Below are 18,223 nucleotides of genomic sequence, written 5' to 3'. Positions count from 1 at the left end.
TATCTTACCGTTTTCATCCTCAATGTCTGTTGGTCCCACAAAGATGCGGTTGCCCACCTTGACTTTCCCTCCTGGTCCATACTGAGGGGTGTCAATCTTGGATTCCTTGCATAGCTTTGTTAGAATTTGGGTAGGCTTTAATGGATCTCGCCAAACATTGTACCCATGGCTAATATAGACATGAAACGAAAAGTGGGATTGAATAAGCTATGAAAGATGCCGTTACTTAACAAATCTTACAGTGGCTGAAGCTAAGGAAAAAAAACTATGCCTACAGAGAGTAGTTGGATGAAATTCCGCAGGTGGCCCTGTATTTGCTGTAGAAGCGATTTTCTAGGTCAATCTTGGTCTCGCCAATCAAGTCATCCGTACCAACTAGATCCCAGTCATATACGGAAACTGTCAGCATGGACTCCATGGGAAATGTTGCTTCAATGTCAAAGGACCTACACAGAGAGATGACAAAAGGCTGTTGGTTTATCTCATTAAATTTGCACAAATCTAATTTGTAATGTTAGGGGGGATTGTAAATCCATGGCTGAATACCAAATCTGGAGGCACTCACTTGCCAAACACAGGATTGAGTTGCTTGGAAATGTAGTTCTCTTTGTCCCTGACCTCTGACTTTCCTAGTTTGATGACCACATACGGGTCTGCCTTCCCGTTGATATCCGCTGGATGAAGATCTGTGGCCTGAAGACAATGAAATCATATGAGAAGACAAAAGTTGCTATTTATTTATAAAACTGATAACTTACCCTAACCACATATACCCGAACAAGCACGTGAATGGGGTCGTTATGTGGAGTACTCTGGAACATGCCCATGTTTGGATCAAATCCCACATCTCTTGTGATCTCCTCTGATAATGGTAGCTTGTACATACACAGGGAACCCTAAATTCCAGGTAAACGTCAGGTTACAAAAATACCTTTCCTCAGTTCTTAACTTCTGAAAAAGTCGACAAGACCTTAAACCGTCCAACAGTCCGGTCATCATCCAGTGCGTGTTCATCGTTGTCTCCAGCTTTTCCTCTGTATAGGTTGAAAGTATGTAACCAGTCCTCAAACTGGCCATATTCATTTTCCAGCTCCTTGTTGTACACCTGTACATATTAACCAGACAGAACATTTAAAGAATGACTTCAAATGATGCACTTCTGTGGTTTTTCATTTGTGAAATGGATGTTACAAAATGTTGAAAGGGCTCTGTACTAAGACCCATATTGTTTCTTTAATCTACTGTTTGACTAGTGCAACATCAGTGTATTATTCTCACCATCATCTCATCTACTTTGGGTTTAACCATCCGTTTCTCTACTCCGTCCACAGCATGAACCTTCTTCTTGTCCTTGGCATTCCGCTTCTCCTTGCTTCTCTCCTTCAACCTGGAGCCTTTCCAAACAAGGTCATCGCATTTGATATCTGAGTGGAGGTGGCAGTGGACAAGATGTTTTAATGAGGTGAGACAGTATTGGAATGTCACGCTACAATACAAATGGGTCCATATTTATAGTATACTTGATAAACAATGAGATTTAACACTGTATGGCATTAAGGGTTGCAATTGCAATGCTTATGAAAATGGCACATGAGTGAAATTACATGTAGGTTGAATCTGCAGGACAAAATTGGTTTAATTCCCCAAAAGGAAAGCATGCATTTTCCTATGTTCATTGTTTGGGGCATTGTTATACCTGCACCCTCAGCTGCAATTTCCAGGTCTTCTCTTTCTTCGGCTTCAGCCAGAGCTGCCTCTTGAGCTCTGAGGGACTGAGGATATTTATTTTCTTCAGTTTTAGGCGTATAAATAGTATTGGATGACATTCATGACCAAACCTCTTTCATTGTTTCTATGGAAGCAAAATATTTGGACCACCAGTCCAGCACGCTCTCATCCGTCTCATCTTCTTCATCCACCGCTCCCTTTTTTTTCTTTTTCTTCTTCTTTTTCTCATTCTCATCTTCAATCTGTTGGAGTATTTAAAAAAATGGCTCATCTCTTTAGCTCAATGTAGCAAGATAATTCCCTAAAATCATTTTTTCTTACCATGTCAACTTTTACAACAGCATCAGATGTCTACCGTTGTAGGGTTTACATAAGAAATAACAGACATAAATTAATAATTCATAGGAGGAAAGAAGGAATAGTGCAGTAGTTGCTCAATTTATGAGTTTAATTTATTCTACGACAATGCTTAAACTAAAATCAACTTTCCCATTTGTAATTAATATTGTTTCCTTCTTTTCCCACCACCATGAAAGCATTATACCTCTAGTCTTGTGGATTTGAAATCATTTCCTTTTTTAACTAAAAACATAAATATTATCACCCCCCCCCACACACACACAAACACAGAAACAGAAAATGTGAACATTAAAGAGTAGCTATACTGTCACTGCATGGATGTGGTGATTGTTGCTGTTAGTACTGCCATCTAGTGATTTTGTGTGTGGAAGTCACTAAATATGATCTGGCAATAAAAATCAAGATGATTTACTTGGAGCACCAGTCAAGGTAGTTCAGTACTTACAGCATCTAACTTGACGCATGTGTCCATTTTCCGGACGGCTGGCTCCATGGAATCCATATTAACGATAATGTCGCCTGTGGAGCGAGAGAGAGTACGGGAGGAAAGGCTGGGTGAGAAGCCATGCTGGAAACCTCCATTGGTAAGGACCAGGTAGCCATTCATAAGTTTAGCTGTTCCATAGGAAGCCAGGACACCCCACGGAAAGGAAGGAATAGACAGCAGGTGCCAGCAGCAAGGCAGAAGAAGACACGCAGTAAAAACGTGAGCATATGGAGAAAATATTGGAATGAAAAGCAACAACGAAACCATAAATATATATTTTTAAAAAGCCAATAGCCCAAAGCAAGCAGCGGAATCAGAAAGTTAGTGACAAGAGTTCTATAGCACAGGTTTGGCACAAATATGTACTGTATAATGTGACAATAGGTTTCTATTGGGTGAATCGGGTGTGATCTTAGTAGTAGTACCTGCACTGCCCCAGTTACTTAATGCGTTGTCAGGAGCGCAGTAGAGGAAACGCCTCAGCGACGTGACTGCGTGGGAACCCACCAGAGTGTAGCGACCAAACGCCCGACAGTCAACCACTCTGATGTTGAGGGGAGGATGGAGGAGCTCATTCTCAGGGAGGTCCTGTTAAGAACATGACATGCAATCTCTTCTAGTTTACATTTTGAGAAACGTGGTCCTTACCACTTCAAACCATTTAACCAATGTGCTGAAATTCGGATTCTTCTTGTAGTTTTGAATGAGGACTGATTGAACACCTCTGCCAGCACACTCTATGTCCACTCTGGGTCGATCCACCTGGGCTAGGTTAACCCTCTTAAGATCCCTTAAGCCCCAAAACAAGACCTGGACCAGACAAATGAGAAGCTCTTCATATGGTGTAAAAGATTGCATGATTAAACAACAACAAAAGAATTCACCTCAATGCGATAACGGCTCAGGACAGGTCGAATCCCAAGTGGAACTGCTATAATTGGGCCGTGTTCAGAGTCCGTTGGTCCTTCCAGGGGAGGGAGATCGGCTGTCCCTCCTTGACCAATCTATAATGGGTTTAGGGATATGTTACTCTGAGAAAGTTCAGCTGTTTGACCTATGTTTGGTATCATAGATTAAAATATTTCTATAGAAAATGCAGGCAGGCATGCAGTGCATCTCATAGAAAGTATGAAATGAAACGACCAGCGAAAGTAATAGAGAAAATGTGTTAAAATTGTTATGCCATTGTTGATTTTTGGGTTACAGTGATGAAAACGGAGCAGAACTTGATCGGCTATTCAGACATCTGTTTTGGAAAAAATGCATCTCTTTCAAGATTGCTAAAATGTCAGGAAAGGGAAGTTGAGTGGGGAAAAGAAAGAACACCTTTATCTGAGGAACGGCAAAGTTATGGACGGCAATCAGAGCTCGTCTTATCTCCTCTCCATTAAAAGGTACCTGCAGAAAGAGCGTGTATTTCACAAGAGTGGGGAAGAATGGAGGGAATGGTAGAAGTTCTCTTCAAGTGATAGACAACTGAGTTTTTAATTCAGGACAGTAGCACAAGATGTTGTATTTAGAAAAAAGTAGGAAAAAATGAGAGCAAGTAGATACTAAAGGTTAGAAACATTTGTGGTTTACCTGAAGGAGCTCAAAGGCAGCTAGCAGTTCTCCAGCAGTGCAGTTGCCTCTGTAAATCTGAAAGTACTCCAGCTGAGGCGGGAACCTCGGGGGGCCGTAGACCTCATCACACATTTTTATGGTTGGCTTGGCGAATGTTCGACCTATGAACTCTGCCTTACCCTAGACGCAGGATCATGACAACAGGCAGTGGGAGACAGTTACATGGGACAAGCGAAGGGAATTAGATGCGGACATAGGAGGGTGAAGTTTCTGCTGTTTATGATACACATGGGAAATGAGTGAGGGAAATACTAGCACAATGTTTTGGAGCAGAATGTTCATTGGTATTTTTTGGCAATTAATATTAACAGCAATTTGGAGAACTTTTGAGAATAAAATAGACATTTCTATTTGAGCAAACCCAAATAGAAAACTCTATTTGAGCATGGATATGATATAGGAGTGAGATACACAGACGTTAGAACATGGATGGAGAAGCAAAGAGCATTAGTGAGCACAAAGTGTTGACTGTTTTTTATCTCTCTTGTGTCACTGGGTGTAAATCCTACCACTGTGTCTTGGTCGTAAATTTCCACCACAATAATTGGCGGGTCATCTCTTAGCTCGCTGGCCTCTCCAAACAGCTCCACGTTATCAAAAACCAGCAGTTGGTCCCAAGTGGGGCACAAGGTTTCACTCAGAACCTGGAATATATACAGTTTTAGGGATGTCCAAAGGCAATATACCACCATTTAAAGCCTTACCTCTGTAACCTGACTATGCGTGGAGAAGAATACTCTGGCAAAGGGGTCGGAAAGGCCACTGCTGTCGGCGGCGAATAGGCTTCGCGCCTGGTACATGTGCGCTCGCAACTGGAAAACCTGCTTCACTGTCAGGCACAAGAAAAATCTCAAACTGGAGGCCCTGTAGCAGTTGACTGAGTCCACACTTACTGTTATACACGAGGCTGACGGGTGGTGCCGAGTGAAGAAGATAGGGCGTTGTTTTAGCAACTGTAAGTTCCTCGAATCCATTAGGAAGACCACTGAGGAAATCTTTTCTTTGCTTGTTGAGTCCAAGCCACAAGTACAACTCCAGTTTAGCCTGAACGGTCCAACCGGCTGGACCAAAACCCTTCTTACCAGGCAGCTGTAGACCAAAGTGACCTTTTGAGTCTGAAGTTATCCATCTCGAACAAACATTACACTCTCACACAGGAACATTTTAAGCAACAACATACCTTTAGAAACACTGCTTTGACTTTCCCACAGTCTTTCCCTGTCTCCTCATCCACAAGTGAGAAAAGGATATCCTTAGAGGGAATGCGAGCATATGCGATGCGTTTATTATTGCTCATCATCCACACAAAAACATCTGGGATGCTATGCTGCGGCTGGAAGAAAATCATATTGTACAAATAGCAGATCAGAACATTTCAGAATTTAACCAAGCTGAATTATGGCCAATGATTTGGTCGCATCTTTATTTCTGTTCTGTGTACAAATGAATACCTCATCAACAAGGAAGCGAAGCCTCTGCAAGAAGTTTTGCACTATCTTTAGTTTGTCTCTCACTGTGTTTTTCTTCACTTGTGTTCTCATCTGTCTGGCCTGTTGCCCCATGCTTTCCTAAATGAGAGTAGTGCACAACTGTGACATCTAAAAATGTACTTTTGACTGTCTAACAACACACTACTAGTTGGCGACATTATACCGTTTCCCTCATGCAGGACTTGAGTCTTTCCCGGTCCAATTTGGTTCTTCCTGCCTGGTTTAGATCCTTGTTAGCTAAATTCACAAATCGACTTGGGAAAGAGCAAAACATTCAAGTTGGCATAATTGTGTGCTTGATATGTAGATTGTTATCCAGTTTACCTGCACCCAATACTCAGTTCTTCTAGAACTCCTCTGAGTCGCCGTTCTGGGAATGCTTTTTCTGTCTTAATGATCTCTTGAACATCATTTATGCCCTCCTCCTGAACAGTAATACAGTAATAGCCTGCAGAATACTTAAAACAGTAATTTGGGATGACATGTAGATCAAAACAGAGTACTGACCAGCTTGTCAGCAATCTTGTCCATCATGTTGGAGTTGTACAGTCGTCGCCGTTGGTCCTGCCACCAGCTTTTGATGTACACACATGGTTTCTTCTCAAAGTATGGAAGGTGGAAGTAATTCCTGTCAGTTTTGGGACAAAATACATACTTGCAAGGTTAGAAAAACGAAACAAAAACATCACAAGACAAACACATTAGTCAAATTCATATGAGTCAACTCTCCATGATCTGACCTGTCTGTGATGACAGGCTTCATTAGGGGTGTGCAGGAGACAGAATCCACGTCACCTTCCTCATCTGCCTCATCCTCGCTGGAGTTTTGGATGAGCTCGCTGTCCTCCTCATTATTTTCTCCATCCTTTTTCCTCTTCTTCAAAGACGATGGCTTGCTTATGCCATCTATTTGGTTGCCGTAGTTACCTTTGTTGTGTATCAACACATTCTCTTTAACCTTGACATTTCTTCAAATTCAAGAAGGTGAAAGTAGGAAATTACTTTACCAATTGTAATCTCAAAAGTAATTGGTTTGTCGCCGATCTTTCGGTCAATCATGGTAGCTTCCAAAAAGGCTCCAAAGAGAAAGAACTCCTCAATTTTTCCGGTGGCACTCTAGCAAAGACAAAAGCCACATACGCAATAAAAAGGAGAAACTAAAGAAAACATTTTGACTGTTATTTAAGTTGCTCACCTCTGAGATGTTGGAGACAGAATCCACCTGCACTTCAGTTGAACTGAAGATCTCCGGCGATGTTGTGTCCAGGATTTCAACACCAACTGACAGGAGTAGACGGGCTCGGAAGGATACACCTTCACCCAGTCCGTCGTTTAGGTCCTGGTGCTCGTCCATTAGAGTATACTGACGTGTAGATCCATACATGTTGGCCCAGGCTGGCCCCTGGGTCGGCAAGAACCCTAAATAACAGTGTGGTGTTTACCTTTTATACTGAAAAGTAATCAATAGCAATTAACTACTAATCTTTTTTTGGAAAAGCCCATGCAAGCTGCAGTTTACGCTACCTTTGTCACCATCATTAGATATTTTTCGCAGGTCAATGAAGTGGGTACCAATGGCAACATCATTCACCTTATCTGAGTCACGGATTTGGACCTTTATACGTTTGCAAAGAGGAGGGAATAGCTCAGTGAACACAATTTGCTCATTCCAGATGGGTTCATAACTGCTTTTCTGCACTGAAGTCTTCCCCTGCAAATACAACATACTTTGAAATCCAAGGCAAAAGGCAGGACTGTTGCATCAGTGACATTTGGACAAAAGCATTGAGCCCACTGTTTTTCACTCACAGAAATGGAATAAATTAGGTTGTGAAGGATGGAGTTGTGGTAAGTAAATCCTTACAATTCCGTGGTTAAAGTTTGAAATCTGCCCTGTTAAATAGTTTCTTCTCACATTTCACTTGCAGGAAATGTCTCAATAGAATGAAAAATTGAGGTTTAAGGTCTTTAATCCAATCCGTCCTGGATTACCAAGTGATCATGGTGTATGTCTCAATGCTTTTGTTCATCTAACATTGACCTGATTTGTAGAGAAAATTTACCTTCTGCCCAGAAAAGTGCACTTGGACATAAGGGTCCACCAGGTCTCGATTCTCTCCTATGAAAGCCTTCTTTACGTTTGCCATTATGCTGGTGTTCATTTTAGGAAGACCCTCGGCGCGGTAGACTTTAACATAAAATCTGGCCCACTGACGTTCAGCCGGGATGCCTTCGGGTAGAAGCAGGTTCCTGATAGACAGAAAATTAGGAAATATAGAGTACAGAAGCTTAGCGTTTGGTGAATTCATTTTATATCTACATTAATGTTTGATGGTGTATGTTTGAGGGTGCCTTGTGATGGACAACATAGTTTTCATTACTGTTTATTGGCATTTCAAATACATTGTGTTGCCCACCCTTCAATATCATCCTCATCGGTCTCGTTGGCCTTGTGTGGGGTCTTGATATTGTCACCTTTTCCCACCACAGCCACATCGCACTTCAGGTAGCCTTTACAGCCTGCTGTGATGTCAATAGGGTCGGAGAGGAAGGCCCACTTGTGATAGAACTGGTGCTCTGAGGGTCATGTAAATCATTCCATGTTTTAATTGAGTAAAATTGTCATGTTTTCAGACAATCAGGCTCAGCAGTTAATACCATCCCCGACATCTGGTTTGTGAAATGACAGCAACTTGTCTTTACATTATAATATTAATTCCTATGCTTAGATTTGCATCCTACCAGGCTGATGGTAAACCGTCCCAACATCCATCTTGAAGGTTCCCACCAGTGTTCCACTTCGAAGAAGGTTTTTAGAGTGAATGACCTAACCGCAGAATATAGAAATGCTTTTTAATGCAAAGAGCAAATGTTTATTTGATAATAGGCTGTAGTAATGGAAATATAATTTTTTTTAAGCAATAAGGGTTGTGTGATCAATCTTACCGAGAGCTTAATGATCTTATCAAACATGACATCTGGAGGTACATGAAAGTCAAAGACAAAATACTGCATGGAGAAGGAAAAAATGGTTTCGTTAATATAATGTTAGCACTCGGTGGACATCAATACAATGTTCAAAGGCATAATTGAGTAGCTAGTGAGAGCTGTGATAATGATCTCTCCATGGTGGTGTCAGCACTGAGAGTGTGAAAAATGTCTATCTGGAAATGACTTTTACTAAAGGAGCCAGGCAAGCACATTTGCTGTCTGTCATACAATCAGTATTGTCCATATCACCACTCTTCACTAGGCAAGAGATATCCATGATTGTTAGAGAACTTCAGTGAAGGGTGAGAAAAACCACTTGCAAGCTGTGAGGGCCATTATGCTGATAAGTTTACCTTTCAGCTTGTGTGTCCGCAGGGTTTTTTTGTCACAGACAAAAGAATCGATAGCAGACAAACTCTGACTGCTTCTTCTTTTCTCAACAGGATTCGCGAGGCGGAGATTGAGCTCAGCATGATGCCAGGGAATGTCTTGCAACTAAAGCTCTTCAGGAACACTTTGGCTAAGGTATTTATTTCCCTGGAACTGACTCTTAATATAAAGTTGCACGAACTAGATCCCCATTTTCTTTTTTAAATAAACCTTTGCACTTATGTTGGATGGAATGCTCCCAACCTACATCGTGATTTCATGTATTTTATATCAATCACTCCCTCGGACAGGCATGTTTTACTCTTTCCAATTTGGTTAACACTGAAGCTTTGGTGGACCTTGCTATAATATGTACTAAGGGCTTATTGCAAGCCTCTGAAAACACATTCCCATTTCCTCTCTTCCTTAAATTGCCTGTTTTGGCCCTATGAGGATATAGTTTAATTCAATGACCAGGCAATCATGGCTTGGTTTTTATGGGAGCTAATCATGCAGTCCGTTTATAGCCTTGGAATCAGTTTGAACTACACTGCAAAAGTGAGTTGGCGTCTTTTCGCCTAGAAATGGTACCTCATTATAGTATGGACAATTGGTGGATTCCTTCATGGACGTGTACTTCTTTTCATCGCCAATCTCCACACACACCACAGGGTCCATGTTAAGGCCAATTAGTTGGCGGGCCTCGATGATTGTGATGCTTATCTGAACGCAGATGATAATCGGTCAGTAACATCGTCACACTCTGCCGATATGTAGTAGGTTAACAGGGTGCAACATTTGCAAGACTTAAACAAATCGCACAAATCATTGACCTTAATTTGATCAAATCATCTCCCTGATTCTGTGCTTTTCCCAGACTTCCATTTAACAATATCTCCAAGCGCTAAACTAATACAACATTTCGATAAAGCCATTATGTGCTTAAGGTATCTCTGTGGTATTATTAACCTTTACATGAGATTACAAGCAGACATAAAGGCTGGGAGGGATACAGAACATCTATTGCTTTCACTAAAACATGAAATTGCATGCAACTGTTTGTCATCTCACTTTTTTTCATGTGATGCATATTTTCAGGTCCTATTTCAACACAACAAAACCGAGTAGAGTGGATGATTTTATGCATTTACTTTAGGGCTCTCCTACAGCTTATTAAGTTTAATGTTCTTTCTTTTATTCATTGTTGGACTCGTGCGTAACAAAACCAAATGGAAAAATTGACACTGATCACTAGTCTGTATAATACAATTGTTTTTTGACTAAAGGTACCATTAGCACAGATATCTGCACAAGTCGGGCCAATTTTTACTCTATAGAAACACTATTTCCCCAAACATATGATAAAACAGATATGCTGTATACGTTTTTTTTTTTTTTTTTAAGATCAAGAACTGACAAGTTAAACAAACCTGGTAATCCACTGGCCGTCCTGAACTTGGTTCCATCTTAATATCTGGTTTGGACCTAAATCAATGAGAAATTTATTTTTCTTGTGTTCATAGTGAGTATGTTTTTTATTGTAAATGAAAAAAGATGAAACCTCTTATTGGATATGTTTGTTGTGACAGCAGTGACAGATGCCAGAGAGATGGCGTCCGGTTCCAACATTCCAGCAAGACGTATCGCCTTCTTGTCTAGATCTTCCATGTCCAGAACTGCTGGCTCATCTCAGGTACAAAAAGTAGAAGTATTCACAATTATTATATCAATCTCATTTGATGGAGATAATAACAGAATATATCTGAATAACTACAATTTGGAGTTCTAATGCTGATCAGTTTTGATGCATACCCTGATGCAGAATTATACAGGAATTGCCTAGTTTAGCTCAAGAGTCATTTTTTTACCTTTCTTGTGGTCATCTTTTGAGCTCCTGATCTTGCCCAGCTTCATAGCTGCAAACACTGTTTTCCCTGATCTGTCAAGGAAGTCACAGAAGAGCAAGAACTTGATCTTGATTCTCCAACAATTGCCCTTCAAGGTCACTTTCAATCACTGGGCCCAAAGCCACAACAAGGCTGACACTGACCGAGAGGGAACTAAACACCACCCAACCAATCATAACAATTCAGCACCACATTGAAGTGCCCCCAAAAACAAGAGTCTCTGGTTTCTCCACATTTGTATTGTCTCGATCACATACAAAGACGTGTGATGTCAGCAGTGACAGCCCACCAATGAACAGCCTTAATAATTCAGAATGAGTGTGACTGTCCAATTTGCTGCAGATATGGATACGTGTCAGGATTTAATGAATGCGCTTTTGCCTTTGCGTCCTGAAGCATTCAAAGTTGGGCATACGATACCTGGGTCCTGTTTCTGTTATTATCCCCATTCCACATGGGGAAAACAGAATGACAAATTTCATAGTGAACTTGATGGTTCAAGTTTAAAAACTGTTTTCAGGTTAAAGGTGAATCTTAATAAATAAGAATGCCGTGGAAACTTTCAATGGCTACATTGATATATGGGAAAAGTGACATTTGATATATTACTGACAGGTAATTCACTACACATAGTGAAATATTTCATGATGTAATGTGGAATAATGTAGAGATTATAAGAGAAGCAATCAAAAATGATGAAGGGTTTGTCCTTTGGGCAATTTCATCTTGCACATAAGCACAATAAATTAAAGGGTAATATACATTCCGTGAAAACATGGCATTTTCAACTGACTGATTGGCAAATTAATGCAAGTGCCATTTGAACTCTAGCAAGACTAAATACCACCACAACTTAAAATAAACATCGTCAAGGTCCAAATTTCAATATAGATTTCATTCACTTAATGTTTAGTTCATTAAAAGCCACACTATTTGTACAAATTGACTTGAGAAAAATATCCGGATATTTTTTTGTCATTCAAGAAAAACAATGCCCCCCCAAAATCATACATTTTGAAATATAGCATCTTGCCATACCTACCAAATTGAACACTTGTCCCAGTCTAGTCAACAAAGGTACCAACATAAATCCTTCTTGCAAAACTATTTGTCATCTTTCAAAAACTGCAAATCCAATACAAGTAAAGAAGCAGGTGGGACCATAAGTGGATGGAAGGAGTATGGAGGGAGGGACCTTTTGGAAGGAGGGTATGAAGGAAGTACTATAAATGTGTAGTAAAATAAAGTGGGTGGTAACTACCATTTAAAAGATGTTGTGGGCCAATACATCAATCATCATCATTAACAAACATCAAAATGTGATGCCAAACAAGTAAAAAGTAATTAAAGGTAGACTAACACATCCACTAGGTTTGCCACTTCATCATGTGTCCTTTAATAAAGACACTGTCAATCATCCAAAACAGTACAATTTAAATGAATGTCCAATTTCCACTGGGACTTTGTAAACCCAGAATTGTAATTTCAACATCACTCCTGCACACACCAAATATCATTCATGCCCTGTCAGCATAATATGCTCAGATAAAGTATGTAAAAATCCAATTTATTAGCTATTTTAATTAACACTACGAAACAATTTTTGCCGTGGCCCGGGTACAAACGCACGCTCAGCACCCCCTCTAAGTGCCACCCCTGACAAGGATTGATGAAGTGAGCTTGGTGTTAAAAATTCTCTATTTATGCGAGTGGGGGGGCTTGCAAATTTATTATGAATGACAGCAGGGAATTGTTGTCTCGTTACATGTGTATTTTGCACTTGGAAATGAACGACCTGAGGCTCAATTACTCAACATAACAATACAGTACACCCCACATGGGAAAGTTTGTTGCTAATTTTAAGAGACAGATGGCTGCCTTTAAATTTACACTATACAATTTAACAATGCGCAGTATATAACTAATACAGCAAAATTAATAATTCATTGGTGTGTTTTGCACTGTGGGCTTAATGAATGGACTTTGACGATAGTTTTTTTTTCTCTCCTTTGTTCACAGGGATCCAGATCACACATGCAAGAGCACAGAACATTACTCACGCATTTGACAGGTGGGTGACCTATTTTCCATTCTGGGGGGCCTTAAGGTAAACTCGATAATTAATGTTGTAGTGGTACGTTTACCTGACTATGGGGCAGACATTCATTAGTGTTCTGAGATATATTAATCTTCAGTAAATATATCTGGGACTTAATTACAGGTTTGCCTCAGAGTCACTGTTTTCTTGTGGATTTTTTGGTACTTTTTTGGTAGTAACTTTTATCAACACAGTTTTTGTAGTAATTCTCCTTGTGTTCCAGATCTCATATTTCAAGTGTTGCAGTGCAGTTAATTCGAAGAAGTCTTACATACTGCATGCAATATGAGCCAGAAGAGGAGGAAAAAAGTACAGTGCATGAGTGAGTTGATTTAATTTATATTTACTTTGGATAAATTTTTTTTTGTCCCTGTAGCAACCACATAGGAAAAGAAAGTGTCTTTCAGGCTTACTCAATTCAATATGTTTATGCATGATATTCAGCAAATATGACAGGTTTTTATTAAGTCACTGTCCCCAACAGCAGCCAAATATCACCACTGGTACTAAGGACAAATTACTGACACATTTTTATATCACCTATCACTGAAAATAACAACAAAAGAGAAATAATGAACAATGGCATATTTAACAACATAACCCATACAATATTTGATTAGAAATAGCTTGAGTAATGAATGGTAAGATGACCTGACCTGACATAACTTTATTTTATGGCCTTTTCACGTGAAATAACTCAAATGAAATATGATTTTGCAGCATCACCAGTCCACCTATAGCACACTCACACAGTAGTCGATATATATACACTTGGGATAACAAAATCCCAGCAGAAATTTCTCACTGAAGTGCAGGAGGAAAAAAAATATATAGTTAAAGGTACTGTCATAAATCATCCGGTAGGCACAGAGCCCACACTGGGACAGGAGGAGAAGAGAGGGTAGCCTCCAGCAAAATACAGTGGAATGCCTTTCAATTTTTGGGTGAAGATAACAAAATACTGAATGCATTATGAGCTGCACTTGAATATAGTACTCTGTAGGATAAAGTGTGATTCCTAAAGGATACACTCTTGAAAAAAACTTTTGTGACCATAGACAAAATACCTCGAGGAAATATTGACTGCAATAGGAACGATTAGGCAGAATTTTTTATGCTAAGACAAGCGTAAAAAAACTTTACTAAGACATTTTTACAATGTAATGAAGAGTTTTTGCCCATAATAATAGTTTTCAGAGGAAATTCAACTTGTGTTGCAGAACTTAATCCTTAATTTCGCCTCATGTTCTGCTCCCGATGGCTTTTAAACCCAGAAATGTATGACTTTAGGATGAGGTCATTCTCTTAGTGACCTTATTTTTGCCTACAAGGTTCCAAGGATCCGGTCCAATTACCGTCAAATTGCATTTACTGCGCAGAAACAGGAAAGCGTTTTTTTTTTTTATTAAATGTGGGACAACTTGAAAGTCTAGGAAAAGGGTGATAACGCAGCTAAATAAGCCTGCCTGTCAGTTGTAAGACATGGACTAGCTTTTGAAAACGGGAAACTTTCTCAAGCCTTCTGTTGTGCACTTTGCCAGAAGACAGATCTGCGCTTTGGCGCGTTACAAACTCTACGATGTTCCAAATGCATGAACAACCCTTCCAATGACCAACCAGTACTGCCAGTATGGGAATATAAAGTACTCATGTCAGTTGGGATAGACAGAAATCATTTGGAATGATTCAGTTTTGAACCTGATCGACAAAGATAGTGTTTGTTGACTCACTTTCTGAACGTCGGTATGGATCCCTGCAGAGATCTTTTCGCCGATGCTCCCGATCGTTGGCTTTGCCCTGATAGTAAGCTGTCTGTTTCAAAAGTAAAAATCCCATCACGGTCATCAGGAACATCCAGATGCTCTCCATTACTCCATGTGCCTTCTGTGCTATCCATTGATTGATATCTTATTTCTATTGTGACGCTGGTCTGAAAAGCAGAGAAAGTCAATGTTAGATTTAAGATGATCTCCACATTTTAATAATACAGGTATTGAAGAGTTTATATTACCTTAACTCACTTACCCAAATTAGAGAAAGTGTTGTAGTTGTTAGTAAAAGAAGGACATTTATAGTGAAAAGACCTTTTTGACAGCAATACACGTCATCACTGTTATTTATGTAGTGATGTATAAAAAGCTTTAAATATAATTGATTTCCCTAAATTTAGCAGTTCATTTATTCTTCCACTATTGCAGTTAGACATAATTTACCCCACCTTCGGGCAAACGCATTTTTTATTTCTGAGTTATTGCGTTTAATTGCGTGTGAAAACAGCTGCCATAATGGGAAATGGATTCAGAGAACTCTGTAAATCATCGCCATGCTTCCTCCCGGAGGAAATTTTGTCAAAATCCCTGTCAAAAAGTGCCATGGATTTCATTTGTCTCTCGTGCACGGGTGATTTTTCTCCTCACTTGTACTTAATTTCCATTGCAGCCAATTTATTGTGAACAGAAAGACAGATGAGAAAGAAAATATGCTCTGAGTGAAAGTTTTCTCTCAATTGCTGAGATTTATTTCTCTTATTCTCACATGGCAATCAATCTCCTTTTATTTTATGTTACTATAGCAACCACTTCAACGCATAGTTGCGCAGGCAAGTGTTAACCTTGAGCTTTCGTTTCTGCACCGCATTCATTTTGAGAATTCTTAATGTTGCCTCTTCTTGTGTGCACGTTAAGCCTCAAAGCGTTCCCACTGTGCCCGTTATCGTCTGAAAAACATCACGTCCAGCTCCTTTATCCCAACTCACTGCTGGAAGTCCTTAAACCTGCCTCATTTACAACCACCATCATCTTCACACCAAGTCTTTATCCGTTGGAGCGCTTAAAAAAAGTTTTCTTCTATGGCTATAATTACCGTTAAGTGCAACAATACAATTTAACTGCTGTAGGCAAGAGACTTATCCATTTTTACCCGAAAACATCACATGCAAAAGAGCTGCTCTCTCTTGGAATACATCTCAGGAATTATTATTATTATTATTTTTTTTTTTTAATTTGTGTACCCCTTAAACTCATACACATTCTACCTTTAAAAAATTAAACTGCTACTAGAATGTAGATCATGTAATGTGATGTACTAATTGATACGATTGTAGTTAAAAATGAACAAACGAACATATTAACAATAAATATCTACATTTGATTCATTTGGGCCATTCAAAAAGACAGTGTATCTCTAAAGTATTACTTTAATTTCTAAAACCTAGCCATTGAACTCATTATGTAATCACAAAAATAGTCCAGACTCACATTTATGGATGTGTTATTGTCATCTATAAGTGTGTCAGTTACTTGGAGGTGCCCCTCCTCTGCCAACTTCTGGAGAACCATGCAGAAAGTCCCCACTAATCTGTAGAAGGGATTGCACAAGATTATATGGTTGCTTGGTTGGTTCACTGGAGACTTAAAATTGTCCATCACATTTATTTTTACTAAAAAAATGTCTCCTCCATAATTCCGAAGACTTACTGTGACCCACATTCAAAGCAGATAATAAAGTAAATAATTGTGTAAACATGTTATTATCGCCCACATTAAGAATTCAATGAGAAATATACAGCCAATGCCACTTTTATCTCCTGACTTAAAAATATAAGCAAACATTGTTGTATTGTTGTTGTTAGACATAAGTTTGGTGTTAAAAGAAAATGGATTAGAGCAAGAAAAAACTCATTAACTCATAAAATAGTCAAACCAATTCACTTGAAGAATATTTAATACATTTTGGAAAACATCATTAATATTTAATAAGGATATGTGACAAGTTTCTGTTTAGCTGGAAAATAGTGAAGATATTATAGTATAATTGTACAAAGTTTTCAAGATGTTTGGCATAAATGTGCACTTTTTAGACAAATCTCATGATTTCCCTCTAGACACGTGTCTAAATAAATTAATACTTTTGGTGTTGTGCATATACTAAAATGAACTATACTGAAATCATTGTCGTTTAAATCCAATTCATCCTCAAGTCACCGACAGCATAATTAGGAATGAACATAAAGTAAAGGCTTTGCTGCTTACATAACCTACATGTAAAGATTTAGTCACCATTGAGTTGGCCAATTAGAGCTGTTGAATAATAGAAATAGTTTCCCCCTAAAGTGATTTTATCCCACAAACTTATAAGTTATAAATGAAAAACACACTGTGTGGTCAGTGGCTTGCTTGCACTTTAGGTGGCACCTTAGCTGATTGACTATTTAGAGTTATAATGTATATAGTCCACGCTCTTAGGTGGTACCCCATTAATTCCTAGCAATCAAATGTTATGTTTTCTTTCTTTTTTAAACTTTTGTGTGTTTTGTTTAGCTTTTTTGGGTGTGAACCACTTTCAGGGATGTTCCTTTTAAGCAGATTTTTTCTAATTCGCCTTTTTTAGAGCTTTTTCTAGGATAAAGAGCTTTATTGTACAAATTGCACTGTCCCTGCTTGAACATTAATGTGATAAACACACATTATTATCTCCAGCTATAGCAAAGGAAAGGCCATAAAATCACAACTGGTGTCGAGGAATAGCTGGCATCATGCATCAGTGCTTTCTATATGTGCGTGCTGTGCTGCTGTTATTGAATGTGTGGTCACTGGATTTGACACACTAGTGGTTTTGCTGCTGATGATAATGACAAAGCACATTCAATCTCATCATCTGTCAATTCTCATTGTAGTTTCCCAAATCCTGGAAATTAATATAGAGACCAATAGAAGATAGTGTTTCTGCAGTAGATGTTGTAGAAAACATGTTTACATTTACGTTATATCTTGGGCTATTTCCCTAGTTTCTACCTTGGCTACTCTGAGGCAATAATGTTGTGAGGATTAATAGCGTCCTTCTGGTAAGCTGGCAGGATATCTGTCAGACAGGCCTGTCACCAGTCTTTAGCTGAGGAAGGACTTATTGGACACACGCTGTCAAAGAAGTGTGTAGGAGTATGAATAGGTAGCTCTGAGATTCTACAGTCCGGAATCCCTATTTATTGTAGGAGTGTATAGTGGTGATAGTGCAGTGTTAAATCAGATGTTTAAAGCATGGTCAATTATTGGACCCGAGTATTCTTGGTGACCAGATTTGTCCGACAGATTTTGCAGTTAGTTGCGGATGCTTAAAAGCAAGACATTGGTGCGGCTTTCAACTTTGAATCAAGGCAATATATATCAAAATG

General features: G+C 39.2%; 2 protein-coding genes across 12 annotated transcripts in view; one reads left to right on the top strand and one right to left on the bottom strand.

Moving 5' to 3' along the window:
- otofa (otoferlin a) overlaps nt 1–18,223 on the bottom strand; it is a 31,770-nt gene that overhangs the window by 4,767 nt on the left and 8,780 nt on the right. For 4 of the 10 annotated variants that reach the window (XM_077711310.1, XM_077711308.1, XM_077711309.1 and 1 more), the window contains exons 1-36: nt 14,784–14,977; nt 10,917–10,987; nt 10,610–10,736; nt 10,479–10,533; nt 9,640–9,771; nt 8,635–8,697; nt 8,431–8,515; nt 8,106–8,265; nt 7,752–7,938; nt 7,213–7,399; nt 6,884–7,107; nt 6,696–6,804; nt 6,429–6,615; nt 6,196–6,316; nt 6,013–6,113; nt 5,852–5,942; nt 5,650–5,766; nt 5,379–5,531; nt 5,092–5,287; nt 4,903–5,027; nt 4,711–4,842; nt 4,157–4,318; nt 3,902–3,973; nt 3,460–3,579; nt 3,224–3,385; nt 3,001–3,163; nt 2,534–2,703; nt 2,050–2,079; nt 1,839–1,970; nt 1,697–1,772; nt 1,279–1,424; nt 971–1,105; nt 759–896; nt 566–693; nt 276–446; nt 9–169 (exon numbers count right to left, since the gene is read on the bottom strand). In XM_077711310.1, coding sequence (XP_077567436.1) covers nt 9–169; nt 276–446; nt 566–693; nt 759–896; nt 971–1,105; nt 1,279–1,424; nt 1,697–1,772; nt 1,839–1,970; nt 2,050–2,079; nt 2,534–2,703; nt 3,001–3,163; nt 3,224–3,385; nt 3,460–3,579; nt 3,902–3,973; nt 4,157–4,318; nt 4,711–4,842; nt 4,903–5,027; nt 5,092–5,287; nt 5,379–5,531; nt 5,650–5,766; nt 5,852–5,942; nt 6,013–6,113; nt 6,196–6,316; nt 6,429–6,615; nt 6,696–6,804; nt 6,884–7,107; nt 7,213–7,399; nt 7,752–7,938; nt 8,106–8,265; nt 8,431–8,515; nt 8,635–8,697; nt 9,640–9,771; nt 10,479–10,533; nt 10,610–10,736; nt 10,917–10,987; nt 14,784–14,950 — 4,756 coding nt within the window. In that variant the 5' untranslated portion in view covers nt 14,951–14,977. Of the gene's footprint in view, nt 1–8; nt 170–275; nt 447–565; nt 694–758; nt 897–970; nt 1,106–1,278; nt 1,425–1,696; nt 1,773–1,838; nt 1,971–2,049; nt 2,080–2,533; nt 2,704–3,000; nt 3,164–3,223; nt 3,386–3,459; nt 3,580–3,901; nt 3,974–4,156; nt 4,319–4,707; nt 4,843–4,902; nt 5,028–5,091; nt 5,288–5,378; nt 5,532–5,649; nt 5,767–5,851; nt 5,943–6,012; nt 6,114–6,195; nt 6,317–6,428; nt 6,616–6,695; nt 6,805–6,883; nt 7,108–7,212; nt 7,400–7,751; nt 7,939–8,105; nt 8,266–8,430; nt 8,516–8,634; nt 8,698–9,639; nt 9,772–10,478; nt 10,534–10,609; nt 10,737–10,916; nt 10,988–14,783; nt 14,984–16,310; nt 16,411–18,223 lie in introns of those variants that run through there. The other 6 variants (XM_077711317.1, XM_077711313.1, XM_077711312.1 and 3 more) reach the window with 4 other exon arrangements.
- Nucleotides 10,650–18,223, top strand: part of fndc1 (fibronectin type III domain containing 1) — a 36,529-nt gene continuing 28,955 nt past the window's right edge. For both annotated transcript variants that reach the window (XM_077711318.1, XM_077711319.1), the window contains exons 1-3: nt 10,650–10,741; nt 12,975–13,026; nt 13,277–13,375. The gene's annotated coding sequence lies outside the window, so the exon portion shown is untranslated. The remainder of the gene's footprint in view (nt 10,742–12,974; nt 13,027–13,276; nt 13,376–18,223) is intronic.

The sequence above is a fragment of the Stigmatopora nigra genome, unplaced genomic scaffold, assembly GCF_051989575.1.
Source record: "Stigmatopora nigra isolate UIUO_SnigA unplaced genomic scaffold, RoL_Snig_1.1 HiC_scaffold_25, whole genome shotgun sequence".
Taxonomy (NCBI): domain Eukaryota; kingdom Metazoa; phylum Chordata; class Actinopteri; order Syngnathiformes; family Syngnathidae; genus Stigmatopora; species Stigmatopora nigra.
This window is presented reverse-complemented; position numbering and strand designations above follow the sequence as displayed.